This window comes from Esox lucius, chromosome 5 (genome assembly GCF_011004845.1).
Source record: "Esox lucius isolate fEsoLuc1 chromosome 5, fEsoLuc1.pri, whole genome shotgun sequence".
NCBI classification, from domain to species: Eukaryota; Metazoa; Chordata; class Actinopteri; order Esociformes; family Esocidae; genus Esox; species Esox lucius.
In genome coordinates this window covers 22763904-22791437 of record NC_047573.1, presented here as the reverse complement: position 1 = coordinate 22791437, position 27534 = coordinate 22763904, and the positions used below count along the sequence as shown (strand labels likewise).

General features: G+C 42.3%; 1 protein-coding gene across 1 annotated transcript; it reads left to right on the top strand.

Annotated features, from left to right (window-relative positions):
* Positions 1-811: 811 nt before the first annotated feature.
* LOC105029042 (fibulin-7) lies at positions 812-27534 on the top strand. Its single transcript, XM_010902170.3, has 8 exons — positions 812-1162; positions 11307-11469; positions 14302-14478; positions 21219-21344; positions 21681-21818; positions 23626-23763; positions 24720-24858; positions 26200-27534. Exons 1-8 carry the CDS (start codon positions 1082-1084, stop codon positions 26570-26572), a joined length of 1335 nt encoding a protein of 444 aa, XP_010900472.2. The 5' UTR covers positions 812-1081; the 3' UTR covers positions 26573-27534.

Below are 27534 nucleotides of genomic sequence, written 5' to 3'. Positions count from 1 at the left end.
TTTATAATTTGACATTTTTCTAATCCTGTATTTCTCGCTGGATCACTAATTTATGCTGTATAAATAGTTCTGAATCTCCATTCTATTCGACATTCTATTCGTTGTGATAGTGCGTAGGCATGTGTTTGTGCTCGTCTGTCTGTATGTGAGAAAACGAGACTGCCAGAGAAGGACGGAAATGCGAGAATGAGAAAGTGAATAGGGGGCCGGGGTGGAGCGGACCGTGTTTAAATTTGAGCACGTTGTTCCACTGAATTCCAGTATGTGTCGCTTCAACCCGTATAATGAGTTAGTGACCATATATAACATGTTCCTGTAGTTCTTGAATAAACAGGTTTTCCAAGCAGGTTGTTAAGTTTCAGGTGGAAGCGTAATGCATTGGCACGCTATGTTTGCATTATTGCCTTGTACAGTAACATGTCTGTTACCCCGTTCCCCTTGTTTTTATATAAGTACATATTAAATAATTAGTTTGGGTGATTTAGTCCCACAAAACAATTACAACCTATACAGTGTATAAAAAGTGTCTCTGAAGCGCGCGCGTAAATGGTCGAATGGCAGATTTTAACGCGCGCGTAAACTCCAACTGTACCCTTATGCGGTGACTTGCTCACTATGCCAGTATAGAGTAATGACCCACATGGCAATAGTTTTGTTCCACCCCATGAACTCACATATGGTTGCATGCTCTGTCTGCCTGGGAATGGGGACACAGCCTGGTAAGAAAAAAAAAATATGGAGAGAGAGAGAAAGGCGACTTGGGTGTCGGTGGGAGGGATTATATCTACATTCATTGCTGAGGTTAGCTAAACTAGTAGATTCAGGTTCTCTCATCCAAGAGCGCAAAACCGGACCGCGCCGCGTCCCGAGCATCGCTCTGTCACACCTCACACTCCTGATGATCAGCATCTACCTTCTCATCCTGATTCAACAAACTCCCTGTAGTGCGAACGCCTCCGAGGAGCATCGGATATCATTTTGAGTTTGGTTGACCATTCAATTTTTTAAGCACCTTACAAGCTTATACCAGTAGGATAAAAACTCGGACATCATACGAACTCCAGTCCAGTTGGATTAAGTTATGGCATTGTCAGTGCTGCGCAGCAGTTTGCTTTTGCTGTGTCTGACAACTATCCATACTTGCAATGGTGATGGTGGACAGGTTAGTACTTCACACTTCAGTATTTATAGTAGGCTACCTGTTAACTGATTTTTAGATATTTTTAAGAATAGTTTGAAGGAAAAGTGATTGATTACGCCCCTTCCTTTACAACAACAGACTTTGCATTAGCTATAGACTACTATGCAGTTACTTAGCAACTTATAGGCTACATGAACACGCAAATATAGCCGTGTTAAAAAGTATTGAAGAACATTTGTTTTTTATTCATAACCAAATTAAATAAAAAATAAAAAACAGAAATGGCATTATAATTTCACTCTCGATTACATTTTTGATAGCACATCCTTTATCAAAAATAACTGGAATCAAGCGTGTCCTATCCATGGATGAAGGTCCTCCACTTCTGTACTGGCAGTTTGACCCAGTCTTGTGCTAACTGCTCCTGTTCTCACAGCTTTGAAGGGTGCTTACCAACTGCTGTTTTCAGATTTCTCCACATGTTTTCAATATGATTTAGATCTGGAAACATTAATTCCTGTCCACCTCAGAACAATCCAGTGTTTTGTCTTAAACCATTTCTGGTTGCTTTTGAAGTGTGTTTGGGGTCATTGTCCTGCTGGAAGACCGATGACCTTTGACGGCGACCCCACTTTCCAACACAGGGTTCAACATTGCACTCCAAAATGCCTTGGTATTCTCCTGATCTCATGATGTCATGCACAGCTTCAAGGCTCCCAGTGCCAGAGCCAGCAAAGCAACCCCAAACATCACCTGAACCTCCTCCATGTTTAACTGTGGGGAAGATCATCTTGTTTGAAGGCGTCATCTTGTTTTCCGTAAACCAAAAGATGGTGTGCTTTACCAGAAAGCTCTAATATAATCTCATCTAACCACAGGATATTGTCCCACAAGGATTGTGTTTGTGTTCAGGTGTGTTTTGGCAAATTGCTGTTGGTGTTTCTTATGTCCCTCTCTCTCAGCAGTGGGTCTCCAGCCATACAACCCTCTTTCACTGACTTGGAGAGTTGAAACTGCCATACTTTGTTTCTGAAGGTCAGCTTGAATTTGTGTGGCAGTTGATCAAGGTGCTTTCTTAACAATTCAAAATATATTTTGTCTCCCATCAGGTTCTCTTGTGGCTGTGTCTAGGGAGTTTTGCTACCGTGGTATGACCTTTCTTATGGTAGAGACAGGAACATTAATGTCTCTGGAGGAGAACTTGTTGCCTTGAGACTTTCTATGCTTGGCTACAATTTTGTGTTTGACCTCCTCAAACCATTGTCTGGTTTTCTTTTCTCCATGCTTGTTGCAGTACACACAGTTAAACTGAACAGGAGAAGGAGAAGGACTTTTTCTTTAGTCAAACTGGTTGAATGGCTGATTTTCATATTGCAGGCATCTGCAATGAAGCACAGTGATTTAAATAAAAAAAATTGAGGATAATCGCCTGTTTGATATCGAATTATTAACTATTAGAAGGTGCCAAAATGTTTTCTGGGCCATTTTAGGATTTAATTGTGAATTAGACTAGTAAGTAGCAAATGATTCAGATGCTTTGATTTTGTTTCATTGCAAACTGAAGAAATACACATGCTGATACCACAATATTTTAAGATTTTCTAGCGGAAGTGGTGCATAATTTGAACAAAGTGCAAGGTTGCTAACACTTTTGGACACAACCATCTCATTGGGCATGGTAAATTAACCATTGAAAATGCATGAGGAAGCCATGATCGCTGAATTGTGAATGCCTTCTGCATCTTTGGCCAGGCGTTTAAAACTTGCCGTCCGGATATGAGTCTACTGTATTTGTGTGTGTTGCTATGATCGACATGAGTGTACTGTGTTCTGGATGTGTGTGTGTTGCTAGGATGGATCTGAGTACAGTCTACTACTGTATCAGCTGGTGCCATTTCCCTTTAGCCTGCGGGAATCAATGTCAAAGAATAGAGCACTGGGAACAAATGTTATTCCCTACTCTTGGGAAATGCACCTCTGGGAATTAGCCTTTAGAAGTTGGATGCAGATTGAAGTTTTGGTGGCAGCTCTGCCTCGAAAGCACTAATCTGTTTTAGGTTACATCCTGGCAAGTTCCCGAACTCAGTCTGGACATTGATTGTAATTTCAGGTATGTTAGGTATGCCCCCACCTGAAGAATTACATTTTCCTTAATACATGTTGTTATGCCTTAAAAGGATTAACTACAAATTCTCTGAGAGATTGGAACAAGCTTATCTGTCAGTAGCCTGCTCTCAAATAGCTCCCTGCTCTTTGGGTCATGGCATCCATGCTATGCACTGAAGCTGAATACAAAGCTCGTCCATTCAGAATTCATTATCTAAATATGTGTGCTAAGTGGCACCCTATTCCCTATATAGTGCACTACTTTTTATGGGCCGTATAAGGAAGAGGGTGTGTTCTGGGGCACTACATTTGTATTTTATGCCATGAAAAATATATAGTGGGACATGGTTCTGTACATGGGTCTCACTGACACACATCTGCCAAACAGCTTTGGTCCAGCTGCTGTAAGGTCTGACACATGGAGTAGAACGATAAAGTGAAGAAAAGGAGAGAGATAAAGAGAGAGAGAGGACCAGCAGGAGAGACAGACAGACAAAGGGGTATGAGAGACAGAGGAGGAAAGAGCGACAACGATGAGAGAGTTAACGAAAAGCGACTGAGAGAACAACAGAGATGGAGAGATTGTCAAAGAGTGCATGGCATGGCTGTCTCTCACATGTTTCCCCAGGGGTGTGCCAGCCAGACCCAGGGGAGGAAGGGGTCTGCAGGATAGTGGAGACAGCTGGGGCTAGGATAGTTCACAGGGGTCACAGACTGAATGGGAGGAATCCAGGCTATTATGTTTTAAGTAGGGTATGCACATCCAGTAACTTACAGGTGCGCGGTTTTGAACCCAAAGGATTTTGTCAGGTTGCTTGGCTACCAAGGCTTCTTGCTACATTCAAATGCTACACCACAATCCTGGATGTTAATTTCTTCTCAGCAAGGAGTCTGGTTTTGAACACCACCCATAGGACTTACCTGTCAAAAAATCTACATCTCCATCTACATCTTAATTCATAATCTCCATCTACCCAAAAATTTAACATTTTCATCTAATCCTTAGTTTAAAATCTCCATCGACTCCTTAATTCAAAATCTCAATTTTCTTTTTGATTTGAATCAAAATTCTAAATCTCCATTCAGTCCTCAGTGAAATTCGCCATCTACTCCTTAATTCAAAATATGCGTCTACTCATCAATTCAAAATCTGTCTACTCCTTAATTCAAAATCATCTACTCCTCAATTCAAAATCTCCATCAGCTCCTCAGTCAAATTCTCCATCTTTTCCTCAATTCTACTACTCAAATCAAAACATCCATTCCGCAGTGCGGGTAAAATTATATTGCAGGCTCTTCATTTGGAAATGACTCCCATCTGCCTGACCCAAAAATATTCTCACCTCTAATGGACCTTAGCTATGATTTTGGCTAGACGGCGCTCTCTTTTTCCATACCCACATCAGCCATCTCCAGTCTAAAATTGAATCCAGAATTGGTTTCCTGTTTTGCAATAAAACATTGTTCACCCACGCTGCAAAACGTGTTCTTGTAAAAATTTACATTCTACCAATCCTGGATTTTGGTGAAGTAATTTACAGGTTTGTTGCTAATAGTTACCTCACTAAATTGGACATAGTGTATTACATCGCCACCTGCTTTATTAGCAGTGTGCCCTACAACACAGCACTTAGATTTTTAGCTCTGGTCCTCTCTGAATGTGCAACACCAGACTCACTTGTAGCACCTTATTTACAAGTCCCTCTTCGGCAAACCCTCTCTCAACATCTCCCAACCCAATAGAAAGCTGCGCTCTGGTAGATACCTTAGAGGTGGTTATTCCTAGAATAAATATTTATTTCAGCCATCCTAAAAACCGATGGATGCCGTCTGATTGGTCCCAGAAACCAATGGGTGCTGTCTGATTGGTCCCAGAAACCAATGGTTTTTGTTTGATTGGTAACAGAAACGGAATGGTGCTGTCTAATAGTTCCCAGAAACAGATGGTTTTTGTCTGATTGATCCCAGAAACTGATGGGATCTGTCTGATTGATTCCAGAAAAAGATGGATTTTGCCAGAGCCAGAACACAATATGGAAACATTTAATTGCTTTTGATTTGTTTTTTTTAGATACTCCTTTTTTGGTAACCTAAACAACTACTAGGTGGGAGTGTCAGACTGAAATACGTAATTAAGTACTGTATCAACCTGAAATATGCAATGAAGTACTGTATCAGGCTGAAATATTCAGTAAAGTACTGTATCAGGCTGAAATATGCAGTAAAGTACTGTATCAGACTGGAATATGTAGTAAAGTGAAATACTACATATTCTGTACCAGACTGAAATATGTGTTGCTGGATCAGGCTGAAATACAGTATGTAGCTAATGGAAGTACTGTACAGCAGGGGTTTTCATTTTGATTTGTCATGTTAAACTCTTTCTGGAATTCTTTTGAATCATACAAAAAAATTTAATCTCTTGTAAAATGGTGGAAGGCCAGAGTCATAATGATAATAATATAGTGATATTATTCCATTGGTCTTGTTGGCAAGATAAGACAATAATTTGTTGGGAATTGGATTGTAATTTGTTTGAAATGCCAGGGACTACTGGTGAGTTGTCAATATTTGTAGCCACAACCATTACGGAACCGATCCACATCCAGACATTCTAAGGTTGGATTTCAAAGTTATTTGTGTGGCTGAGGATGGCATGCTGTTGTTAGTAAAACTGCCAACATTGCAGTATTTTCTGATTTTCTAGTTAAGTGCTGGTATGTGCCGCTTAGTTTTCCAGAGCAGGTTATGCACAGAGTATGCAAGTAAAACCACAAGCTTTATTTTTTTTTAACATTCTCTTAAATTGTTTTGATAAAAAGTTGGACCACTCTTCCTTACAGAACTGTTTTAACTCAGCAATATTTATTGGTTTTCAAGCATGAACTACTCATTTCAGGTCATGCCACATCATCCTAATTAAGTTAAGGTCTGGTCATAGGCTAAAACATTCCAGAACATTAGAATTATTACTTTTTGACCCTTTAGACCATAGACATAATAAAGAATAGACGCCGCATCGACCGCTACTGCCTACTGGCGCTGACGAGCCGTGGGACCGCCATCTTGGACCGGTCAGCTGCTCCACTCAATGTAATCTGTTTTGGCAGGTGAAACGACCTGTCAGCGCATTTAATTAATCATACCTCAGTGAATACCTTACTGATTTTCACGCGGGTTTTTTTGCTGCAAAGGTCATACATGTAGCTATGATACAGGACACATGGTTCGGCGTATTTTAATATTCATAGTTTTATATTCATCAAAACTGTGAACATAATCCCCAAAAAGGGAGAAAAACAGGAACATTTCCAGTTTGACTATCATTCTGATTGAAACACCTAATGTGTAAATAGTGGCAGTAAAGTCAGAAATATATATTTCTCTCTCTCTCATTTCACAGCCCCCATCCCAACAAACTCACACGGGTCCCAGTCTAAAATAGCAGGATGAAATGAAAAGTGACTGTTTTTATTTAAACTACACATTTACTTTGTTGAAACTCCCTTGAAAAGTCTGCAAACTTAATTAATGTAGCAATTTTCAAAACACAGTTACAAGTGCTTTTCAGAACCCAGAGGGAAAGGGATCAGGGCTAAGACAATAACAAGGACATAATGTAAAGATAAACTTCATTATACACAAGCTCACAAACTTAGTGTAAGGCAAAGGAGACCAACATTTGGATTCCTGGAGACACACACCATGAGGCTAGAGTTCATGAAACACAAACAAACAGAGGTATTTACAGACCCAACAACACTTACAGCAGTATTCACATAAAATGTGACAGACCACTGTTTTCAGGCAGTTTTAAGCCATTGCTTTCAGATTCAGTGTTAATCTTGTCAGAATGATGACAGATATGACATAAAGATACTATGTGTGATGAGTAAGGTTAAAGTACAGATAAAGCTTAGAATTAGTTTTGGGATGCTGGAATTTAGGATTAAAGTCTTGAATTGTCGTGGAACCACACACATGCACACGCTCTAAAACCCCTGAAAGAGGACAGTTCTTCCTCGTGCTCCCTTTCTGCAGTTCAAGAGAGGTGAGTTTGGTAATGTGGTGCAGCCTTATTTTGAGAAACACAGACACAACCAATGACAACAAGTCAGAATGATGGTTGTCGATGCCAAACTGAGTCTCCTCAATGTGTTCCCCAAGCAGAAAAACATCCTCCGTTCCAATCTCCTCCCGGACGATGTCTGTGACTGTCGACACCTTAGGAGCTGGCATTGGTGAAGCTTGGCGGATCACCCTCTCTGCAGCACTCAGCACCTTATTAAAATAATAATTAAAAATAATACATTATAATTTATATAGTGCTTTACACAGGTGAGACACCACACCGAACCATCAGGCGGCGGAAGATGGCCTGGAAGTGCCGATGGATTGTTATTCCAGCCTCCTTATATGGAAAACAGGCACACAATACATACATTACTCACAAGACAAATATATTCATTAGGTATATTTTCAAAATTGTAATTAAAAGAACACCAACCCTACCTGACGCTCTGATTGAATTAAATAGGAGCTCCAAGTGATCTTGGCTGAACCTGTAGGTGAGCACATACCGCTGAACTAAATAATAAGCTTGTTTGAAAACCATTCTACTATCAGATGTTCTGTTGCCTTTATTTTAAGTGTGGTGGGTATGAGACATGAGAGGTAACTTACTTTTGTTAGGGTGAATTACACGTGAATAATACAGTGTTGGGCAAGTTACTTGGAAATTGCAGTGAGCTAAGCTATTAGTTACTCTGTCATGAATAAAGCTTCACTACACAAAAGCTACCACCCAGTCAAATGTAGCAAGCTAAGTAACACAAAACACAAAAAAAATATATATAAAAAAAAAGTTACACAAACACAGCAGTAGGCTAGTTACATAGGAAGCTACTTTAAGTTGTGCTAATTTCACATGACAAGAAAAGTAGCTTGTGTGGCCAAGTAAATAAAGGAGATACTACTACTGAAAAAAGTTACTTGATTCTGAAAATAGTGAAGCTACCGCCAAAATACTAAGTTACTAGCTAAGCTAGTACTGCACAACAATGATAATACCGTCTTTTATTTATATGAATATATAATTAGCTGGCCAATGTTATACCAGTAATATTTGCTTTATTTCTACAATAGCATTCTTGAGTCAGTTGTAATCTAAGTCAGTGTTATAGAATATGACTTATCAAGTCTCAGTTCGCTGGGTGAACACCGGCTGGTGCAGTAAACATAGCCTAGCTAGCTGGATACGATTTCAGTACAGTAATATCAAAGATCCTTGCTCCTTCTCAACTCTCTGGTAATATTCTAGTCACAAAATACAACCAATAATACGGTAATGTTAAATCTTACTTGTGAAAAGTAATCCCCCGAGCCCTGTTTTCGATGGTCCGCCGATATGAGCAGAAGTATGCTCCACAGTGTTCTGGCATCGTTGCTTCTGCTGCTACGCAAATAGGAGTATGACCGGTCAAACATGGCGGCCGTATTTCTCGCGCCCCAACAGCCAATGCGGCGTCTACTCTTTATTATGTCTATGCTTTAGACCCCAATACAATTCTAGAATACTTCTGTAGATTACTGAGAATTCTCAAAATAAATATTATTTTCTGTCACATTTGAAACAAATAAATATAACACAAAAACTAAGAACAAATTAAAATGACAAGTTAACTTTGTGTTAAAGAGCACATCCTCTGAAATATACTGGCCTGGACTGAATTTTTACTTTAAGTTAAAAAAACAACATACAGAATTATTGTATGTAAATATCAAATCATCAGAAAATGTATTTGTACCACTGTTGTGCATGTTATGTTATGTTTCATGAAGATACTGGCATTTTGATATGACTAAAGCATGTTAATAAAATAATTTAGATAATGTAAACTACTCCAAAAGATTAAGGGAACACTTAAATCTCAATAAACAAAATATATTAAAGATGAAAATCTTTACTTTACATTGTGCAATTCATTGAGAACAAAATGTAACAAAAGTCAATGGAAAACAAAATCACCAACCGATTGAGGGCTGGATTCAAACTCACATCGAAAATCAAAGTAAACAATTGAAATCCAGGCAACTCATAATGTGTCAGTAGTGTGTATGGCCCTACATGCCTGTATGCACTCCCGACAATGTCTGGGCATACTCCTGATGAGATGGCGGATGGTGTCCTGGGGGATCTCCTCCCAGACCTGGGTCAAGGGCATCAGTGAGCTCCTGGACAGTCTGTGGTGCTACTTGACTGCGTCGGATGCACCGATACATAACGTCCCAGAGGTTCTCAATTGGAGAACCCCATAGGTCTAGGGAATGTGAGAGCCAGTCAAATGACATTAATGCCTTTGTCACCCAAGAACTGACTACACACTCTGATCACATGAGTCCGGGCATTGACCTGCACCAGGAGGAACAGGGCCCACTGCACCAGCGTAAGGTCTGACAATGGGTCTGAGGATTTCATCCCAGTATGTAACAGCAGTCAGCAGTCTGGTTACCGTTGGCTAGCATGTGGAGGTCTGTGTGACCCCCCAGACCATCATTAGCCCACTGCCAAACCAGTCATGCTGGATGATGTTGCAGGTAACATAGCGTTCACCACAGCGTCTCCAGACTCTTTCACGGCTGTCATGTGTACTCAATATGAACCTGCTCTTGTCTCTGAAGAGAACGGGGAGCCAATGGTGGACCTGCCATTTATGCTGTTCTCTGGCAAATGCCAATCGAGCTGCACGGTGCTGGGCTGTGAGCACAGGTCCCACAAGAGGATATTGGGCCCAAATGCCAACCTTATGGAGTCTGTTTCTGACAGTTTGGTCAGAAACATGCAGACCAGAGGCCCGCTGGAGGTCATTTTGTAGGGGTCTGGCAGGGCTCCTCCTGTTCCCCCTCAAACAAGGGAGCAGATTACCGGTTCTGCTGCTGGGTGGATGCCCTTCTATGCCCATGTCCAGCTCTTCTCTTGTAATGTGATTTCCCTGTCCATATTCACAGACTGTCATGGACGTATTCTTCCCAGCATGGTAGGCGTTCATAATTAGTTTTTTAATTTGGCTACGTGCCACCTCATTCATTAATTGCAGGGTTGTCAGCAGCCCGTTTGGCTACAATACACGCAACACGCTGCAGGGACTTATTAAGAGCATGTTTTCGGTGGTTGTTTGTTCCCTTGAAAAATGACCCTGCCTTATCGTCTTTTGTCAGGAATGCACGACAGGTACAGCAGTACACGCGTCCCTTGCCATTATTGTTTTCGACCCACGAAAACTGTTCCACGATATAAAAAGGATTACGTTGCTTTCAATTCTACCATGCCATGTTTGGGTCCCACTCTTGAATGCATTATATAAACTATCATTGGTCAGAACAGACGAGCAATCAAATATTATTGGTCAAAAAGATTACTCCGGTACTATACCACACTGAGGTGGGAGAAGAAGCACTACAGACACATCACAAGTAAACTTTTTAATACGATGCTATGAATTTAAATGTGGAAATTGAGTCGTTGTCTACTGGCCCAACGTTAGGTCTTACTGGCCCCAGGCCAGCGGGCCATCATTAATGTTGAACCCTGCATTGATATTAAGTTAGTAATGTGGAATGCAGTGTTAGGTTTTCACAGGACTAACTAGATGTCATCAAAAAGGCAGAAATTTCACTTATCTGTTCATAGAGCATTTTTCCTAAAATCTTGAAGAGATTTGACAGGTACTTTCTAACAACATTGGTCCCATTATTTATTCAGAAAATAAGACAACGCAGGTCAATGGCCAGACCAAAACCTAAATGTAACGTTATAACAGGACCTGAAATGAGCAGTTGATGCTCAGAAAACCTACAAATATCGCACAGCAATGTAAGAGGCATTTGGATCCATTAATTGGCAAACACAGTTTCTGTGTTTATTTAATTCAAATGAGGCCATTTATCTTTGTGATACACCTATTTACTTTTCTGAACAGCATTATTTAATCAAATCACCAGTATTTGTTATTTTCCATCAGATTGAGAAGATGTTGTGTTCTATGTCGTTGTCTCTCAGAACTGCATGGACAAACACCAGGTGGTGAGTGTTCTCCGTCAGATGGAGAAGTTTCTGAAAGGACAGGAGATCAGGTTCACGGAGGGACTGCGCATCATGAAGTCCAAACTGGCAACCCTACAGAACTCTGTCTCCAAGCTGCCTCAGGCCGATCAGTCGGCTGGTGAGTAGTTAGAGAGGAGGACCATTCTCCACCACTCCACAGTGCAATGAAATGGAGCCTGAAATGATCATATGTACAGATCTGGACCAGGCCATTTTGCTCTCTAACCAACATTCATCTACAGAGTAGAAAACTAAGTTAAGGGTTTAAGGAAGTTAAGGGAAGTCGATTTCAGAAATTCTTATTTAAAAGTATTGTTTCTTCCGTTGTCTGATCTAAAACCCCTGCATAGCACTTCAGTGACGGGAACTTTCTTAGACCTGTTGTTGACCCGTCCATAAAAACTCAGGAAGTGTATTCGGTCAATGTGGAAATTGGTGTTTTGCTTGTACTGCACTGTCCTATTGGCGAAACAATTTAAGATCCTAACATTCCGTCGTCAGCTGCTATGTTTTGAAGAGAGAAGAGGGAGAGGATGCTTTCATTTAGACAACAAGTATTGGAGAGGAAACTGACCCACTGGAACTGTGCCATTTTGTTCCAGTCACATTGGGTGATTGGCAGTTCATAGGCCTGCATTGTCAGCAAGTGGTCTGAATATCACTACACTGATATTTGAGTTTTCGAAGCAATGTGAGGCAATTAACAGAGTTCAAAATAGGCCAAATACTCTGTGCCCGAGTTGCAGGTGCATCTGTCCCAAAAACATCAACATTATTTAATGTGTCAAGGGGAACAGTCAAAAAAATCATTACTGCATATGCCAGACATGGACAAGGAGCAGTGGTCGACAGTCAAAGCTGACCCACAGGATAGTTGCTTGATGTCCCAAAAGCACAGCCTCATAAATTACCTCATAATTGAATCGCCACCTTTGTGACCCCATCTCAACAAAAAATGTATGTTGTGAGCTTCACATAGCTTGGCTGCCATTCAGAAAACGCTTGTATCCAAGGCCAGCGTACGGTGATGCATAACTTGGTGTAAGGAGCACAAAACCTCAGGCTTTGAGCAATGTAAAAAAGTTACATGATCTGATGAGTCATGTTTAACTAAAACTCCAATATCCAGGTGGGTATACGTTTGGAGAAAGCTAAAGGGTCCCTTGAGCCCGCAATGTCTGCGACCAACTGTTAAACATGGTGGGGGATCTGCAGTGTTATGGGCAGCCATCTTGTGGGAGTCACTGGGTCTGAGGATTGCTCTGATGGTCGTTTAACGGCCAAGGAACATGAGGTCATTTTACAGGACCAGGTGCACCCAATGGTGCAAACACTGTTCCCTCTGTTTCATGGTGTCCCAATATTCCAGGATGATAATGCCCCCATACACACTGCTGAACTCATTCAAGAGGGGCTTTATGAACACCAGGATGATGTCAAACACCTTCTGTGGCCTCATTCACCAGAACCTTTCATTGAACCAAATCATTTAACTTTTCTGGGAAGTTTCAGAGTGCTGAGTGCAAAGTGGATTTCAACCATCCCTAAAAATATCAGGCTTTTCTTCTTGAAGATATCCGGCTTTTCTTCTTGAAGAATGGTTGCGATATCCCAGTACTAATATGAGGACTTCTAGGACTGCATTTCAAGAAGGATTGGAGTTGTTCTGAAGGCAAATGGTGGCATCAAGGACCTTATTAGGTCCTTGATGTTGATATTTTGTTAGATGTTTCTGTTATTTTGTCCGCCACCTGTATAATCAGTCCTTTCTTTCTCTTTGCCTCCAATACAATATTCACACACTTGTTTTTTTTTCCAATGGATGTTTTCACATACTCAGATGGCATTGGCTGATAGGATGTGTGTGAATCCCCCCTCAACCAAAAAACATAAATTTCTCTATTATGATTATATCAGCCTTTTCAGGAGGTATAAAAACACAACTACTACCCTAGTGTCATTGTCAATGACTCGTCTGAATCAGAAGTGTGTAAGTATGGCCTGAATATTATCAAAAAAGACACTAAAACATGACTGCAGCAAGCTAGAATGAATCCCAGCCTCTCTCACCCACTCGGTTCTCCACCATCCGTGGCTTTCAGGATGACAGTTCTTGGCAGACTGGGGAGAAGTTGAAACAATACATTCTCAGGCAAGGCAGTCACTCCCCGAAGTCCAGATGAAAAGGAAGCGATCAGAATGAAAACAACGCTCTGTAATATATATCACCCAGTTCTTTATTGGTCGCTGTGTGGGTGTGCAAGTGTGAACCGTAGATGAAAATGCTTTCTTGAAAAAGAAACTAGCCCCTGTTTTGCCATGTGCTTGCAATTACTTTAAATATCTTAACTCCTATTTCTGGTGTTGTATATTTACGCTCTGTATATGCCCAACATTTCTACTTTGGGAGGTACAGTATTATGTAATAGACATGGAATGGGGTGTTTATTCCAAAAGCATAGGCTGTACAAGAAGTCAGAACCTCTTTATGATGAAACCAAGCACAGGTTTAGAAAAAGCAGCAGGTACTAATTCCTGTAAAACCTTGCCGTTCTCTGGCATTATTGATGCCATTTTAACCTTTATACATTTTGCAGTAGGCCTAGTTTCTCCAAATTAAAAGCCCATTCCTTCAGGACAATTTTATGTTGCTTATTTATTTAGTTTGGCAGCTTTTAAATGAGGCATTGCTTAACTCTGTTCCTGTGAGGCATTGAATCAGTCTTTTCCCATGAAGTGGTCCTAGAGGCCTAAATTACCAACAGTACCAACAGTGTCTGTTTCATACGGGTTTGTCCTCAGGCACTAAACACTACAGGATGCTGGAATGCAATACAACTGTTGTGGCAAATCTGAGACCCTCTAACCTTAGCACTCCTCTCTTCTCCTCTTCTTGTTGTTCCTTTTCTCTCACTCTCCTGTCTCTCGTTCCCTCTCCCTATTCCAACAGCTCCCTCTCTCTGTCCCTCCCTGGAAGCCCCGGTCAACGGCAGGAAGTTTGGGTCCAAGTACTTAATCGGCCATGAGGTCCATTTTACATGTTCCACTGGCTATCAAATGATTGGCCCTGGGACACGAGTGTGCCAGGAGAACGGGAGCTGGAGCGGTGTCAGCCCGGTCTGTAAAGGTAAGGTCTGGATCAATGCCGGGCTGAGGGAAATGATGGATCCCGACTCGTTGCTTGTTTATGCCTTTGCTTGACAAAGCTGACACTTTGACATACATTTCAGTGTGTCTGTCAATCCACCTGACACTAGAGCCCAGAGAGCCTAGCGGTCAGAGCAGGGGTTTGATAAATAAGGGCTGAAGGCTTAATTCAGCCCAGGAGTAGATTCAATACTGTAGGTTTGTGTATGAAATAAAATACACTCACCTAAAGGTTTATTAGGAACACCATACTAATACTGTGTTTGACCCCCTTTCGCCTTCAGAACTGCCTTAATTCTACGTGGCATTGATTCAACAAGGTGCTGAAAGCATTCTTTAGAAATGTTGGCCCATATTGATAAGATAGCATCTTGCAGTTGATGGAGATTTGTGGGATGCACATCCAGGGCACGAAGCTCCCGTTCCACCACATCCCAAAGATGCTCTATTGGGTTGAGATCTGGTGACTGTGGGGGCCATTTCAGTACAGTGAACTCAATGTCATGTTCAAGAAACCAATTTGAAATGATTCGAGCTTTGTGACATGGTGCATTATCCTGCTGGAAGTAGCCATCAGAGGATGGGTACATGGTGGTCATAATGGGATGGACATGGTCAGAAACAATGCTCAGGTAGGCCGTGGCATTTGAACGATGCCCAATTGGCACTAAGGGGCCTAAAGTGTGCCAAGAAAACATCCCCCACACCATTACACCACCACCACCAGCCTGCACAGTGGTAACAAGGCATAATGGATCCATGTTCTCATTCTGTTTACGCCAAATTCTGACTCTACCATCTGAATGTCTCAACAGAAATCGAGACTCATCAGACCAGGCAACATACTTCCAGTCTTCAACTGTCCAATTTTGGTGAGCTTGTGCAAATTGTAGCCTATTTGTAGTGGAGATGAGTGGTCCCTGGTGGGGGTCTTCTGCTGTTGTAGCCCATCCGCCTCAAGGTTGTGCGTGTTGTGGCTTCACAAATGCTTTGCTGCATACCTCGGTTGTAACAAGTGGTTATTTCAGTCAAAGTTGCTCTTCTATCAGCTTGAATCAGTCGGTCCATTCTCCTCTGACCTCTAGCATCAACAAGGCATTTTCGCCCACAGGACTGCAGCATACTGGATGTTTTTCCCTTTTCACACCATTCTTTGTAAACCCTAGAAATGGTTGTGTGTGAAAATCCCAGTAACTGAACAGATTGTGAAATACTCAGACCAGCCCGTCTGGCACCAACAACCATGCCACGCTCAAAATTTCTTAAATCACCTTTCCAATTCTGACATTCAGTTTGGAGTTCAGGAGATTATCTTGACCAAGATCACACCCCTGAATGCATTGAAGCAACTGCCATGTGATCGATTGATTAGAAAATTGCATTAATGAGAAATTGAACAGGTGTTCCTAATAATCCTTTAGGTGAGTGTGTGTGTGTATATATATATATATATATATATATATATATATATATATATATATATATATATATATATATATATATATATATATATTATTTTCTTTATATATTGATACCAACCAAGATCAGGTAGACAAAGAAAGTTTTCAGGCAAAACTACCAAAAAAATTTTTTTGAACAGGTTTTTTTTCTATGTAGCCATGTTTTGTTTTATGATTGTGCCATTCTGTTATGACCTCCAGTTGAATGTGAATCCCATAAAAAATAAAAGACACTTTTATTTTGTTAACACTGTCCGAGGGGGGCAGAGAGATGTTGAGGTGGGCAGAGAAAGTGAGAGGGAGGCAGAGATGTGGGGAAGGAGTGTAGACAGAGATGGGTGGAGAGATAGAGGGGTAGTGAGAGAGGGGTAGAGGGGTATTAATGAAGGGATAATAAGGTCCTAATTGGAGCCAGTTTTCCACAGCAGAAACATAATCCTACCGCAATAATGTGGTTTCCTATGTGGACAATACATTATTTGTTAATTAATAATGTTTTGCTTTGCTACCGGGTAATCAAATTACCCGGTAGCAAAGCAAAATTTTTACGATGTCCATCATGTTTTCTTCCATTCATCTGATGAGTATTTAACTTTAACCACAGACATATTTTACTTTCACTGTTTACCTGGCATCTTGTTCTGCACAACTGGACGTGTAACTTAATAGAAATGTAGTGAGAGTAGCTAAAGCAGCTACTGGCTAACAACAATGTCACTGTGCACAGATGACGTGGGTCTGATTCTTTAAGGAATGCAAAATCCCTTGTTTTGTAACAGAAAATGAAAATATGCTTTTTGTATTGGACAATTCCTAGTTTCAGCCTTTCAGATTAAGCTTCCTAATGAAATAATCGAAGGCTTCCATCTGTTCTCTTGTGCCAGGTAGTGTACTTTCTGCAACTCGGGGTCGAGCAGAACAAAAATCTAATCTGACAGTCCAAAGGGTTAACAGACAGACATTCCTGTAAAGGAACTACTCGGACCCAGCTTGTTTAGCTTGTTAAGCTGTAAAAAACAACACTGCTGGCATCTACAACCAGTACCCTCTGTTGTTCCACAATCCACAGTAATCCATTCAGACAGAGGGTCTTGGAGAAACATAAGGACCAATGACGGAGGAAGAAAGAGGCTCAGTGGGAAAGAGAGAAAGAGGAGTGAGGAGAGATGGAGGGAGAAAGAGTAAATGGGAGAGAAAGATAGAGAGGTATGGGAAGGAGGGCAGAGGGCTGCTAGACACTGGCTCTTTAGGTCTGAGGGCTAACTGCTTTGGGTGAGACAGCCAGAGGGATATATGGACAGAGAAAACGTGAAAGTGTTCAACTCTGGACTGACTGCGTTTTGGATCTAATCCAATGGTGTTTATTTGCCTTTTCCAGGGGCCAGCTGACCACCAAGACAGGTATAGATGTGAAGACTATCTTCACTCACTTGGATATTTTTAAACTCCTTTCCACATATTTTAATTTTTTTCACTCTCAGCATCTCAATATTATTTTAAAGCCTAGTTCTAAATGTAGTCCTCCACATACAGGCTATCCCCTTTAGAATGCCTCCACAGAGAGGATATTGTGCATATATTCCTGATCGTTTGAAACATCACCATCTCCTTTACCTAAAGACCTGAGACACACTGAATGTCCCATGTTATTCATAAACAGACCTGATACATACTGAATGTCCCATGTTCTTCATATAGAGACTTGAGACACACTGAATGTCCCATGTTATTCATAAATTGACCTGAGACACAGAATGTCCCATGTTCTTCATAAACAAACCTGAGACACACTGAATGTCCCATGTTATTCAGAAATATACCTGAAACACACTTGAATGTCCCATGTTCTTCATAAACAAACCTGAGACACACTGAATGTCCCATGTTCTTCATAAACAGACCTGAGACACACTGAATGTCCCATGTTATTCATAAACAGACCTGAAACACACTGAATGTCCCATTTAGTGTGTCTCAGCAGATGCTGCTTTGGTGTGTCTCAGCAGATGCTGCTTTGGAATGCAATTGCCGGTAGCGATTGACTGGGTCGGCTCGAGATACGAGCCACCAATAACATGCTTAACATAGTTGCTTGTTGTCAGACCATGGGTCTCATGGCACTGGAATGAACGTGGTGTGATGGGCTTAACCTTAGTCTTCTGGAAACCCTGGACACAGAGACTGTAGGAAAAGCCAGAGACATAAGGGACTGGTGATCACAGAAGAGCGTATCATATGGTGACTGCTCCTGGGTGGCTGCCATTTTCTGTATGTCGTGTACACAGGTCTGACAGATGACCCTGCTGTCAGGGAAGTGTATAACACGCCAACATAGTATTACACCTTTAAGTAGGGCACTGCTTAGGGAATGGGGTGGCATTTGGGACCCGATGCAGTGAAACATAAGGGAGGGGCGAGGGGAATGGAATGCAGTCCAGGGCAGGTGTTTTCCTGTGTCCTCTGAGATATTTAATGCCACTTTAACGAGGGATTTTATTCAGTCAAGGGATCGGTGCTCCAACACCGAAGAATGGACCTTTTCTTCTGCTGCACTTATCTGAGTTTAGGGACCACAAACAATATTTAGCCAGCCAGCCGCTGGCCTCACGGGACAGGCTGCCTTTTCCCTCTCGGCCAGGTTGTTCAGGGGGCGCACCATTCAAGGTCACCCTGAATCAGGTGTGTGTGTGTTATTCCTCCACGTGCAGCCGAGTAATGTGTCATATCCCCACCTGTCCTTCTCCGGGCTATTCACCCCTTGATTTGATGGAGAGGTACAGGGTGTGTTTGCGTATTATTCTAAATCCCATGATAAAGCAACTAGTCTCCAATGAGAGTCAGATTTCTTCTCTTCTCATATCCAAAGGCTAGCATTATCCAGTTTGCAGCCAAATGCAAAAGGGTTTTTGGTGAGATGAAGTTTCCAAGCTGGAGGAAAAAAACGTTTCTGATTTATCAATTGATGCAAATGAATTCAAGATCGTTTTTCAATTGTTCTTAGCAACTACATAAACACACAAACTCTTGAAGTCAGTGGAAGACATTACACACAAATACATAGGAATGCTAATAAAACTAAGCCAATAGTTCTCTGTTTTTTTTTTACGTGATTCTTTGGCAACACACCCCGATCTCCCAGTCTCTCCATTTCTCCAGCTCTGAATGTCCATCGATCTCAAACGATACCAACAATGGATCACAAATTAATTTCAGAACTAGACATTTTAGAGGGGTTTTATACTGTATGTAACTTCGATTTAACAAGGATAAAACCTGAACAGCACCTTAGAGGTTAGGGTTAATGTTACAGGTAGTTAATGGGATAGGCCTAAAACTAAATAAACTATTAATATGTTATGTGTACTAGTGCTCACAGTAGCCCATAGTGGATTCGTTTTCCTTGTGGTATTAATTTCGTAGTTACAGCCTTGTCTCATCCCAACAAGCTCAGTATTAAAACAGTATGTATACAGACGGCAATGACTCATCTCTTATTTCAAGCACTTTGAACAGTGAGTCTGGAGAGGTATTGACAGTGAAAGGAATGAATTGTCCTCTGTAAGTGATGGTACCGGGTGTGTCTGGTCCCCATCTGCTGTATTAGGTATCACAAGTACCCTAGACAGAGAGCAGACATACCCTCCTTTATACAGCCTCTGGATTGGCCTGGGACAAGCAGAGAACTAACAGTGGATTCATTCATTTGAGGGACCAACTATGCATTTTCAACAGTTTCAACCGCAGAATTAAATTAAATACTTGCTTTGGACATCATGAGTATTTTTGTTAAGCCAGATCATTTGGCTTAATTCAAATAAAAGAGCCACGTCATTTGAATAAGAAACAGATCTTCATCAAAGCATTTTTTATCCGTGTGTACCCTTATTTTACCAGTTGAGTGGACAGAAATGTGGGTTTAGTGCCTTGCTCAGGGTCAGAACAACACACAAAATTCACCCCAAATCCACAAAAAGTGTAAATCTGTACCGTACACCATAATAGTGGGCTAACAATTTATCTGATAGTGATATTCAAGTTAATTTACATTTTTACCTGGTGGCATTTATTAAATTTTCTAATCAGTGCAAATATGAGTGGTTTAGAAACCTGCACATATTTATTTAGATTTATTTAGATACAATAATCTTCAAAATGGTTGTGTAATGTTAGTTGGCGTTTTTCGTTGTTTGCAATTTGCAAACCATGTAGCCAAATTAACAGTTCTGTCAGTGCTCTAATTAAAGTGTCATCATTCCTCCGAAATGAAGCCTTCAAGAAAGCTGCTTGTGAATGACCCATTTCGAGAATGGACATTCCAAGGGACTTCGGGGCAGCCATCTTGGTAAGGGAAAATCTGTAATAGACTCTGTGCACCAGCGTAGTGACGAACTTCCGCTTTTGTCTAAAAGTCGGTATTGCAGTTTCCGGTTTACTTACTAATATTCATCCGCATTAGTAAACACCTAAACGGCCGGCACACCACAGTAAACTACTTACCCTCGTAGTTGTGCAGACAACTCGATACGTAGAGTTTAAATCCCTTGTTCCGCTTGCTTGTTGGAGCAGCGGACCAGGCATCAACAATTCGATGGACATCACTAATGCTTATTTTAGGCAGGTCTTGGAGACATCTACTAAAAACTGAAATTTTGGGCGACGCAGGTGATCGCCTTAAGTAAACCAGAAAATGATATGCCGACATCTGGCTAAAACGGAAGTTCGTCCATACGCTTGTGCACAGAGCCTATTCATTCACCCTCACTTGGCTGTGATCTAGAGATGTGCAAGTCGCGAACGATTCGTTAGTTCTGAACGATTCTTTGTAGTGACTCAGTACTAATTTTTTCCTTAGAGAAAAATAGACCAAGGCAGGAACATCATAAATACGTGTTTATAACTGATAATTGACTATAATAATGTATATAGTTGATTACTGATGTCATGAAAAAAACAGATGAAAACAAGCACGGAGCCTTTGCCTAAGTAAAAAAAAGACTTGTGAAGGACTGACTCGTTCAGTTTTATCGTTCAGCTGAACGGTCGTTTCATTCATTTGAACGACTGGCAGCGGAGTTGAAAAGACACAAACAGCATTATGATGATGGACATTCATTGGCCCAGGTGGGGTGTGTAGGCATTACTGACTCCAATGAATAACATGACACAAAATATTCAAAGTTTTTACTGAACGAATCGACAAGACCCGAGTCAGTAGAAAGAGTCGGACTTCCCCTCACTACTGTGATCAATGTGTCCATAGATGTGAGTGAGTGTTCCAGCAACCCATGCCAGAATGGAGGGATATGTGTAGAGGGGCTCAACCAGTACAAGTGCACCTGTCCACAGAGCTGGAGTGGATCCAACTGCCAGCACCAGACACAGACTGGTCAGTAATAGACATCTTACAGCTGAACAACACGTGATACCTTTTAGATAAACTGCAGAACTAAAAACAAGTACAAGTTTGTTTGTTAATATCTTTTTATTTCATTATTTTTTTTGTACATACTGTATTCGTATATATATATGCATAAAGTTGTAGTGCTGTCTTGCCTAGTTAAAACGTGTATGTGTTCATGTTTTCCATGTGTCGTAATGTTCATGTGTGAGGTTGACTTGTGGTTGTTGTGTTGTTTAATGCACGACCCTGTGAAAATCTCCCGCAGGACACCAAAAGTGGAAACAAAGTATAACTTCTGTCTTCTCTCTCTCTGGCGTTCAGCGCCACCCGAGTGGAGCGTCATGAATGACCCGGCGTTCAGCCGACGACCCCGCTGTGCCAAGGTGGCTGGGGCCCAACACTGTAGCTGCGACGCCGGGTTCCATATGAGCGGGACCTCAGATAACAGTATCTGCCAGGGTAAGACAGAATGTGATCTAGCCTGGTGAGTTTGGTTAGATTAGCCTGGTGAGTTTGGTTAGATTAGCTTAGTGTGTTTGTTTAGATTAGCCTGGTGAGTTTGGTTAGATTAGCCTGGTGAGTTTGGTTAGATTAGCTTGGTGAGTTTGGCTAGGTTAGCCTGATGAGTTTGGCTAGGTAAGCCTGATGAGTTTGTTTAGGTTTACCTGGTGAGTTTGGTTAGGCTTGCTTGGCGAGTTTGGTTAGGTTAACCTGATGAGTTTGGTCAAGTTAGCATAGTAAGTTTGGTCAGGTTAACCTGGTGAGTTTGGTTAGATTAGCTTGGTGAATTTGATCAGGTTAGCTTGGTGTGTTTGGTTAGATTAGCCTGGTGAGTTTGATCAGATTTGCCTGGTTAGTTTGTTTAGATTAGCCTGGTGAGTTTGGTTAGGTTAGCCTGGTGAGTCTGGTTAGATTTGCCTGGTAAATTTGGTCAGGTTAGCCTGGTTAGTTTGGTTAGATTAGCCTGGTGAGTTTGATCAGGTTAGCCTTGTGAGTATGGTTAGATTAGCTTGGTGAGTTTGGCTAGGTTAGCCTGATGAGTTTGTTTAGGTTTGTCTGGTGAGTTTGGTTAGGCTTGCTTGTCAAGTTTGGTTAGCCTGATGAGTTTGGTCAGATTAGCCTGGTGAGTTTGGTCAGGTTAGCCTAGTGAGTTTGGTTAGATTAGCCAGGTGAGTTTTTTCAGGCTAGCCTGATGAGATTTGACAAATTAGCTTGGTGAGTTTGGTCAGGTTAGCTTGGTGATTTTGGTCAGGTTAGCCTGGGGTGTCCCATCTGGTTTAAGAGGTTGTGCCAAAGAGGCTGTGGCTCAACACTGTAGCTGGGTTCCATGAGTGCCATATCAGGCTGCTGGTGGTGCCTTAATAGGGAAGGACAGGCTCAGAGTACTAGCTGGAATTAAATGACTGTGATGGTAGTAATCACATTGTCTACCTTTGCATGATTTCCATCCATTCCACCCATTGCAATGAGCCGCCCTTCCCTCAGCAGCCTAGAGTTAGCGGAGCCTCCGACAGCCACATCTGCCAGAGTAACGCTGACGTTGTCTAGGAACAGTGCTTAGCTCCTACCCACCAAACACTAGTTGAGACCTCTGATAGACGTGGCAATATGTCCACTTTTCAGTTATTAGAAAGATAACAAATACTGCCTGAAACCAAGTTTCCTGCTGCAGTGGGGCATTGTTACACAGGTCAAAGGTTATGTCTGAGGCTCATCAAGACCCACCATAGCAATGTTTACAAAGTCTCTTTAGTTACAAGATTTGTGCCGAGCCCAAACAGTCCAATTCTTGAAAACACACCTGTAACGGCTTCACCCTGGCGGATGTAGGAAGTTGTGGGAGCTAATGATCATAGGAAAAAAGCTACTTTGTAAATTCTCCAATGCAGGTTTGATTGGATTGTGTCTAGACATTGTTCTCGTCTTGAGCTGTAAAATGGGTGTTAAGGTCTCAGGCTCTCAATTAGGCATTAAACAACGTTCTGTAGAACGCATCCCAGACAGGAAAGTTGACTGAGGGGTTCTGACCCGTCACCCTGGATTATTTTTTCCCAATGTTTCCCTCTGTCCTTCTAAAGTCTATCTTATCCTTCCTTTTCCATTCTTCTATCCTGTATTCCTGTCTTTATCCTTGGAAATATGATGGAAAGTATGATGTTAGTGTTTGTCTTTTCTCTCTCTTTCCCCTCTCGCTTTTTCCCAACATTCCACTGTTTTTCTGTAGTCCAACCTTTGTGATCATCAACTCCTCTCCCTCTCTTCCCAGATGTAAATGAGTGTGAGGTGTACCGTCTGGACCAGGGGGGGAAGCTGTGTGTGTTTGAGTGTGTCAACGTCCCTGGTTCATACCAATGTACCTGCCCCAGTGGATACAAACTGCTGCCGGACGGAAGGAGCTGTGAGGGTAAGTGACCGGAGGAGAGTAGGGCAGGCAATGAGGATGGAGGGGAGAAGGAGATCATACGGTAGGTGGAGAAATAGGGTAGGAGGGAATACAGGGTAGGAGGAGATCGAGGAGATCCAGAACAAGAGGAGATCCAGGGCAGGACAATGGCCCATTCATGGGCATCAGTCTTAGGCCTGCAGAGCTGGGGACTATAAAGCAACAGGCTCAGAGGTCTGGACAAGGGCTATGTCTGAAAACCACAAAGTCTGTCAAATCCTTGTGTAGAAACAATACTGAAGTAATGATATGGGGAGGTCTAATGATTAGAAGAGGGTTAAGGATTTGAGCTGGGGTAATGGTTTGGGACAGAACCTGTGCCTTGGCATTGGGTGTGTTTAATTGGTCTGATGTGGGACTTACTGTTCCTCAGACCCAGACAAATCAGTGATTTACTCTTTGGGTCACACCAATGGATTCAAGACAAGGGGCAGTTTTTAGAAAGATTCCTAGTTTTAGATGTTCAAGAGCCTAGGATATTTTTAACCCAAATAACGACTCCAGTTGTATCGCTCCTCTGTATTAGTCAGCCTCTGGTCTGGATGTAGAGTCTTCTCCCCCGTCTAGTTTCATCTGCTCTTCACAACTTTATCAAGCTATACTTTCCCTACTGACAAATGGAACAGATGACCTCACCACTTCCCAGCAAAACAGGAGACATGTCTCGGTCCAGGACCGGAGACGAGCCGTTTGGGGGAGACTAAACTAAACTACCAAATAAACAGCCAGTCCCGCAATCCTATAGCCTAGCAGCCCCGGAGACGGTAACCAGGAAGCAGGGCGTCAGTCAGGCGATTCAGAGGCTGGACGTCTCAATCTTTATTTTCATGTTTCATTTATTCTCTCTCTCTCGCTCTCCCTCCCCGCCCCTCCACCCCCCCCCCGCCCCTCCACCCCTCCGTCACGCCGACCTGCAGACGTGGATGAGTGTCTGACCCAGCAGCACAACTGCACGAGGGGGACGACGTGCATCAACACCGGGGGCGGATTCCAGTGTGTGAGCCCAGCCTGTCCCAGACCACACGGCAACGTCACCTATGTCAAGACGTCAACCCTGTGAGTAGACACGGGCCGACAGGTAGATAGATGAACATGGCCTCGCGTGCGGCCCACTGGAGATCCACCCCCCCCCCCCCCCCCCACATGCGGTGGTGTTCCAGACATTCCACCAACGAGACCCAGGCGAGGGGGGTGGGCGGACACGGCCTAACTGGGAGTGTGCTATTCTTAATCTTTTGATTGAGCCACTGTGACGGACATTTTTCTTTCTCATTCCTCCGTGACTAAATGTCCACTCTTCTGGCAACGGAAGACAGATTTTTTGTTTTGTTTTGCTATTAAGAGGGAAAGATTTTCTTCAGATGTATAAAACCGTTCTCCGGAGTTAAACAGCGATGAATGTGGAGGATTGCTTTTGGACTTGTTTGAGTTCAGTACGCAGGATCCACTTCGAAACACGTTCTAGCACGGACGTTCCCGTTTAAGGCATCTTCCATTATAAACAAGTTTATACTTTATTGGCTTTACTTCCTGATGACTGTTTGGAGTGATGTCTGTTTGTAGACACGTTTCGCCCAGGCAAGGAGTTTGGGTCGCCAAGCAATGTTCTGTCGACTGTGTTTAGACGTGTGTTCATTACACTGGAGACAATCAGTCATAAAATAACTCCAAATAACATCTCCAGGTTTCTATTTTATTTTCCAGCAAGCATTTTAAAATCCGAATCCCACAAACATCTGTTCTTGTTAGGGGTTCTGTCTCCTAGCCTTCTGCTCATAGTTGATCATTACCGCCACCATCTTTCAAGCTGCCTTGGCCTCAATCTTAGGGCATGTTTGCCAACTCACAAGTTGCCTCATTTAAAAGCAATAAAGGTATGAAATGTAGCCCCGTCCACTCCTACTGAACCATCAGTGTGTTGAAAGACTGCTGGTGGAGGAGAGGGAGAATGAGGCAGGGGATAAACTGGATGAGGGGGGAGTGGAGGTGGAAGGAGACCGAAAAAGAGAGTAGGAAAGCAACCAGGAAAGAAGCAGAAAGAAGGAGCACATGCAGGTAGAGAAATAGTTTTACTAGTATGTTTCAGAGTATGTTTTTACTGAGCCTACAGGTGCACTGGTAGATGGAAGAATAAAGACAGAAACATTACGGGGTGACAGGTTTCCTCCATTTCACTAAAAATCACAAGCACAGCAGAGGAAGATAATTGCACACTTTCATCTTCATTTTCCCAGAAGGATTGACATGCATAACGGATTACTTTTCGGTAACAATACTTCAGTCACGATTTGTACTATTACTAACTATTGTATTCGTTGGCGTTCCCCCCCGTAAATGAACTAAAAGTGAAATACTGCCGGTTCCCCCCTCTGACATCTCCTTTCTTCTCCCCTGAAGTCAGTGTGAGAGGAACCCCTGTCCCATGGAGAGTCGATCCTGTCACCTGGCTCCTAAGACAGTCTCGTTCCACTACCTCTCCCTCCCCTCCGACCTCCAGACTCCGGCCACCCTGTTCCGGATGGCGACCGCCTCCGCCCCCGGCCGCCCCGGCCCGGACAGCCTGAGATTCGGTATCGTCGGCGGCAACAGCCGCGGGATCTTTGTGATGCAGAGGTCGGACCGCCAGACAGGGGAGCTGATCCTGGTTCAGGGGCTAACGGGGCCCCAGGACGTCAGCGTGGACGTGGACATGTCCGAGTACACCGACCGCACCTTCCAGGCGAAGCACGTGGCGAAGGTGCACATTCTGGTGTCGCCGTATCACTTCTGAGGTGGAAGGTCGGACTGACCGAGGGTCAGGAGGATGAGGAAAATGAGAAGGAAAAAACAGGGGGAAGTGAGAGGAAGAGGAAGGAGAGGAACAAGTGAGAGGAAGAGGAAGGAGAGGAACAAGTGAGAGGAAGAGGAGAGAAGAGTGGGAAGTACAGCGGGAGAGGTAGAATGAAACGGATGAGACAATGCCGGACTGACGTAGAGACTATGAAGTATAGTTGTGAGAACTGAAATGAATGAGAGAATGGTTGATTTTTACCGGCTGAGTATAAGAATGAGTATAACTGACTGACCGAGTGGCAACGGAATGGTAATATTATGCAGTTTATTTTGTTTGATTATTTTCTCTGACTGGCTCAGGAATCAAGCCTGGGGTTTTAATGATGACCAAAGGCAATGCTTGTGTATGTGCAAGGCCATGGGCTAGATCTGTTTAAATATCCACTCTTTAGTTTAAAGAAAAACAAAAAAATCTACTTCAATTTCTGTTAACATTTTTTATGGAAAACAACTGTACATTTTCGAAGAGTGCTGAACCCCTCTTTGTGTACAAATGGGCACCCTTTTCCCTGCTTACTGTATACAGGTCTAGTCAAAATAAGTGCACTTGTATGAGAATTAGAGACTCTGAACCTGTTAAACATGAAGCACTCACATAGCTCTGAATAATCTAAATATTTTGTTGTTTCTTAACACATTGCAGTGGGCTTTTACCTGTTTTATAATTTTTTGCTGGCTTACTGGCTTTTTGATTGTAAGACAAAAACTTAAACAACAGCATTTTTATATTTACAATAGAAGAAAGCAATAATACAGCTCTTGGATAGGATGATATTCAGTATATACTTGGCGGTCTTGCCAATGCAGTGTACATATCAGTCATCTAATGTTTTAATTAGTTTAATACTATTGCAAATAACGCTTTCTCCATACAAGAAATAAAGACAGTCCTACACAACA

What these genes read in the sequence shown, in the direction of transcription:
- LOC105029042 (XM_010902170.3), top strand. Translation starts at nt 1,082, where the DNA reads ATGGCATTGTCAGTGCTGCGCAGCAGTTTGCTTTTGCTGTGTCTGACA. An exon ending in AGATAACAGTATCTGCCAGG is followed by an intron (nt 21,819 to 23,625) that starts GTAAGACAGAAT and finishes CTCTCTTCCCAG; the next exon opens with ATGTAAATGAGTGTGAGGTG. An exon ending in GGACGGAAGGAGCTGTGAGG is followed by an intron (nt 23,764 to 24,719) that starts GTAAGTGACCGG and finishes GCCGACCTGCAG; the next exon opens with ACGTGGATGAGTGTCTGACC.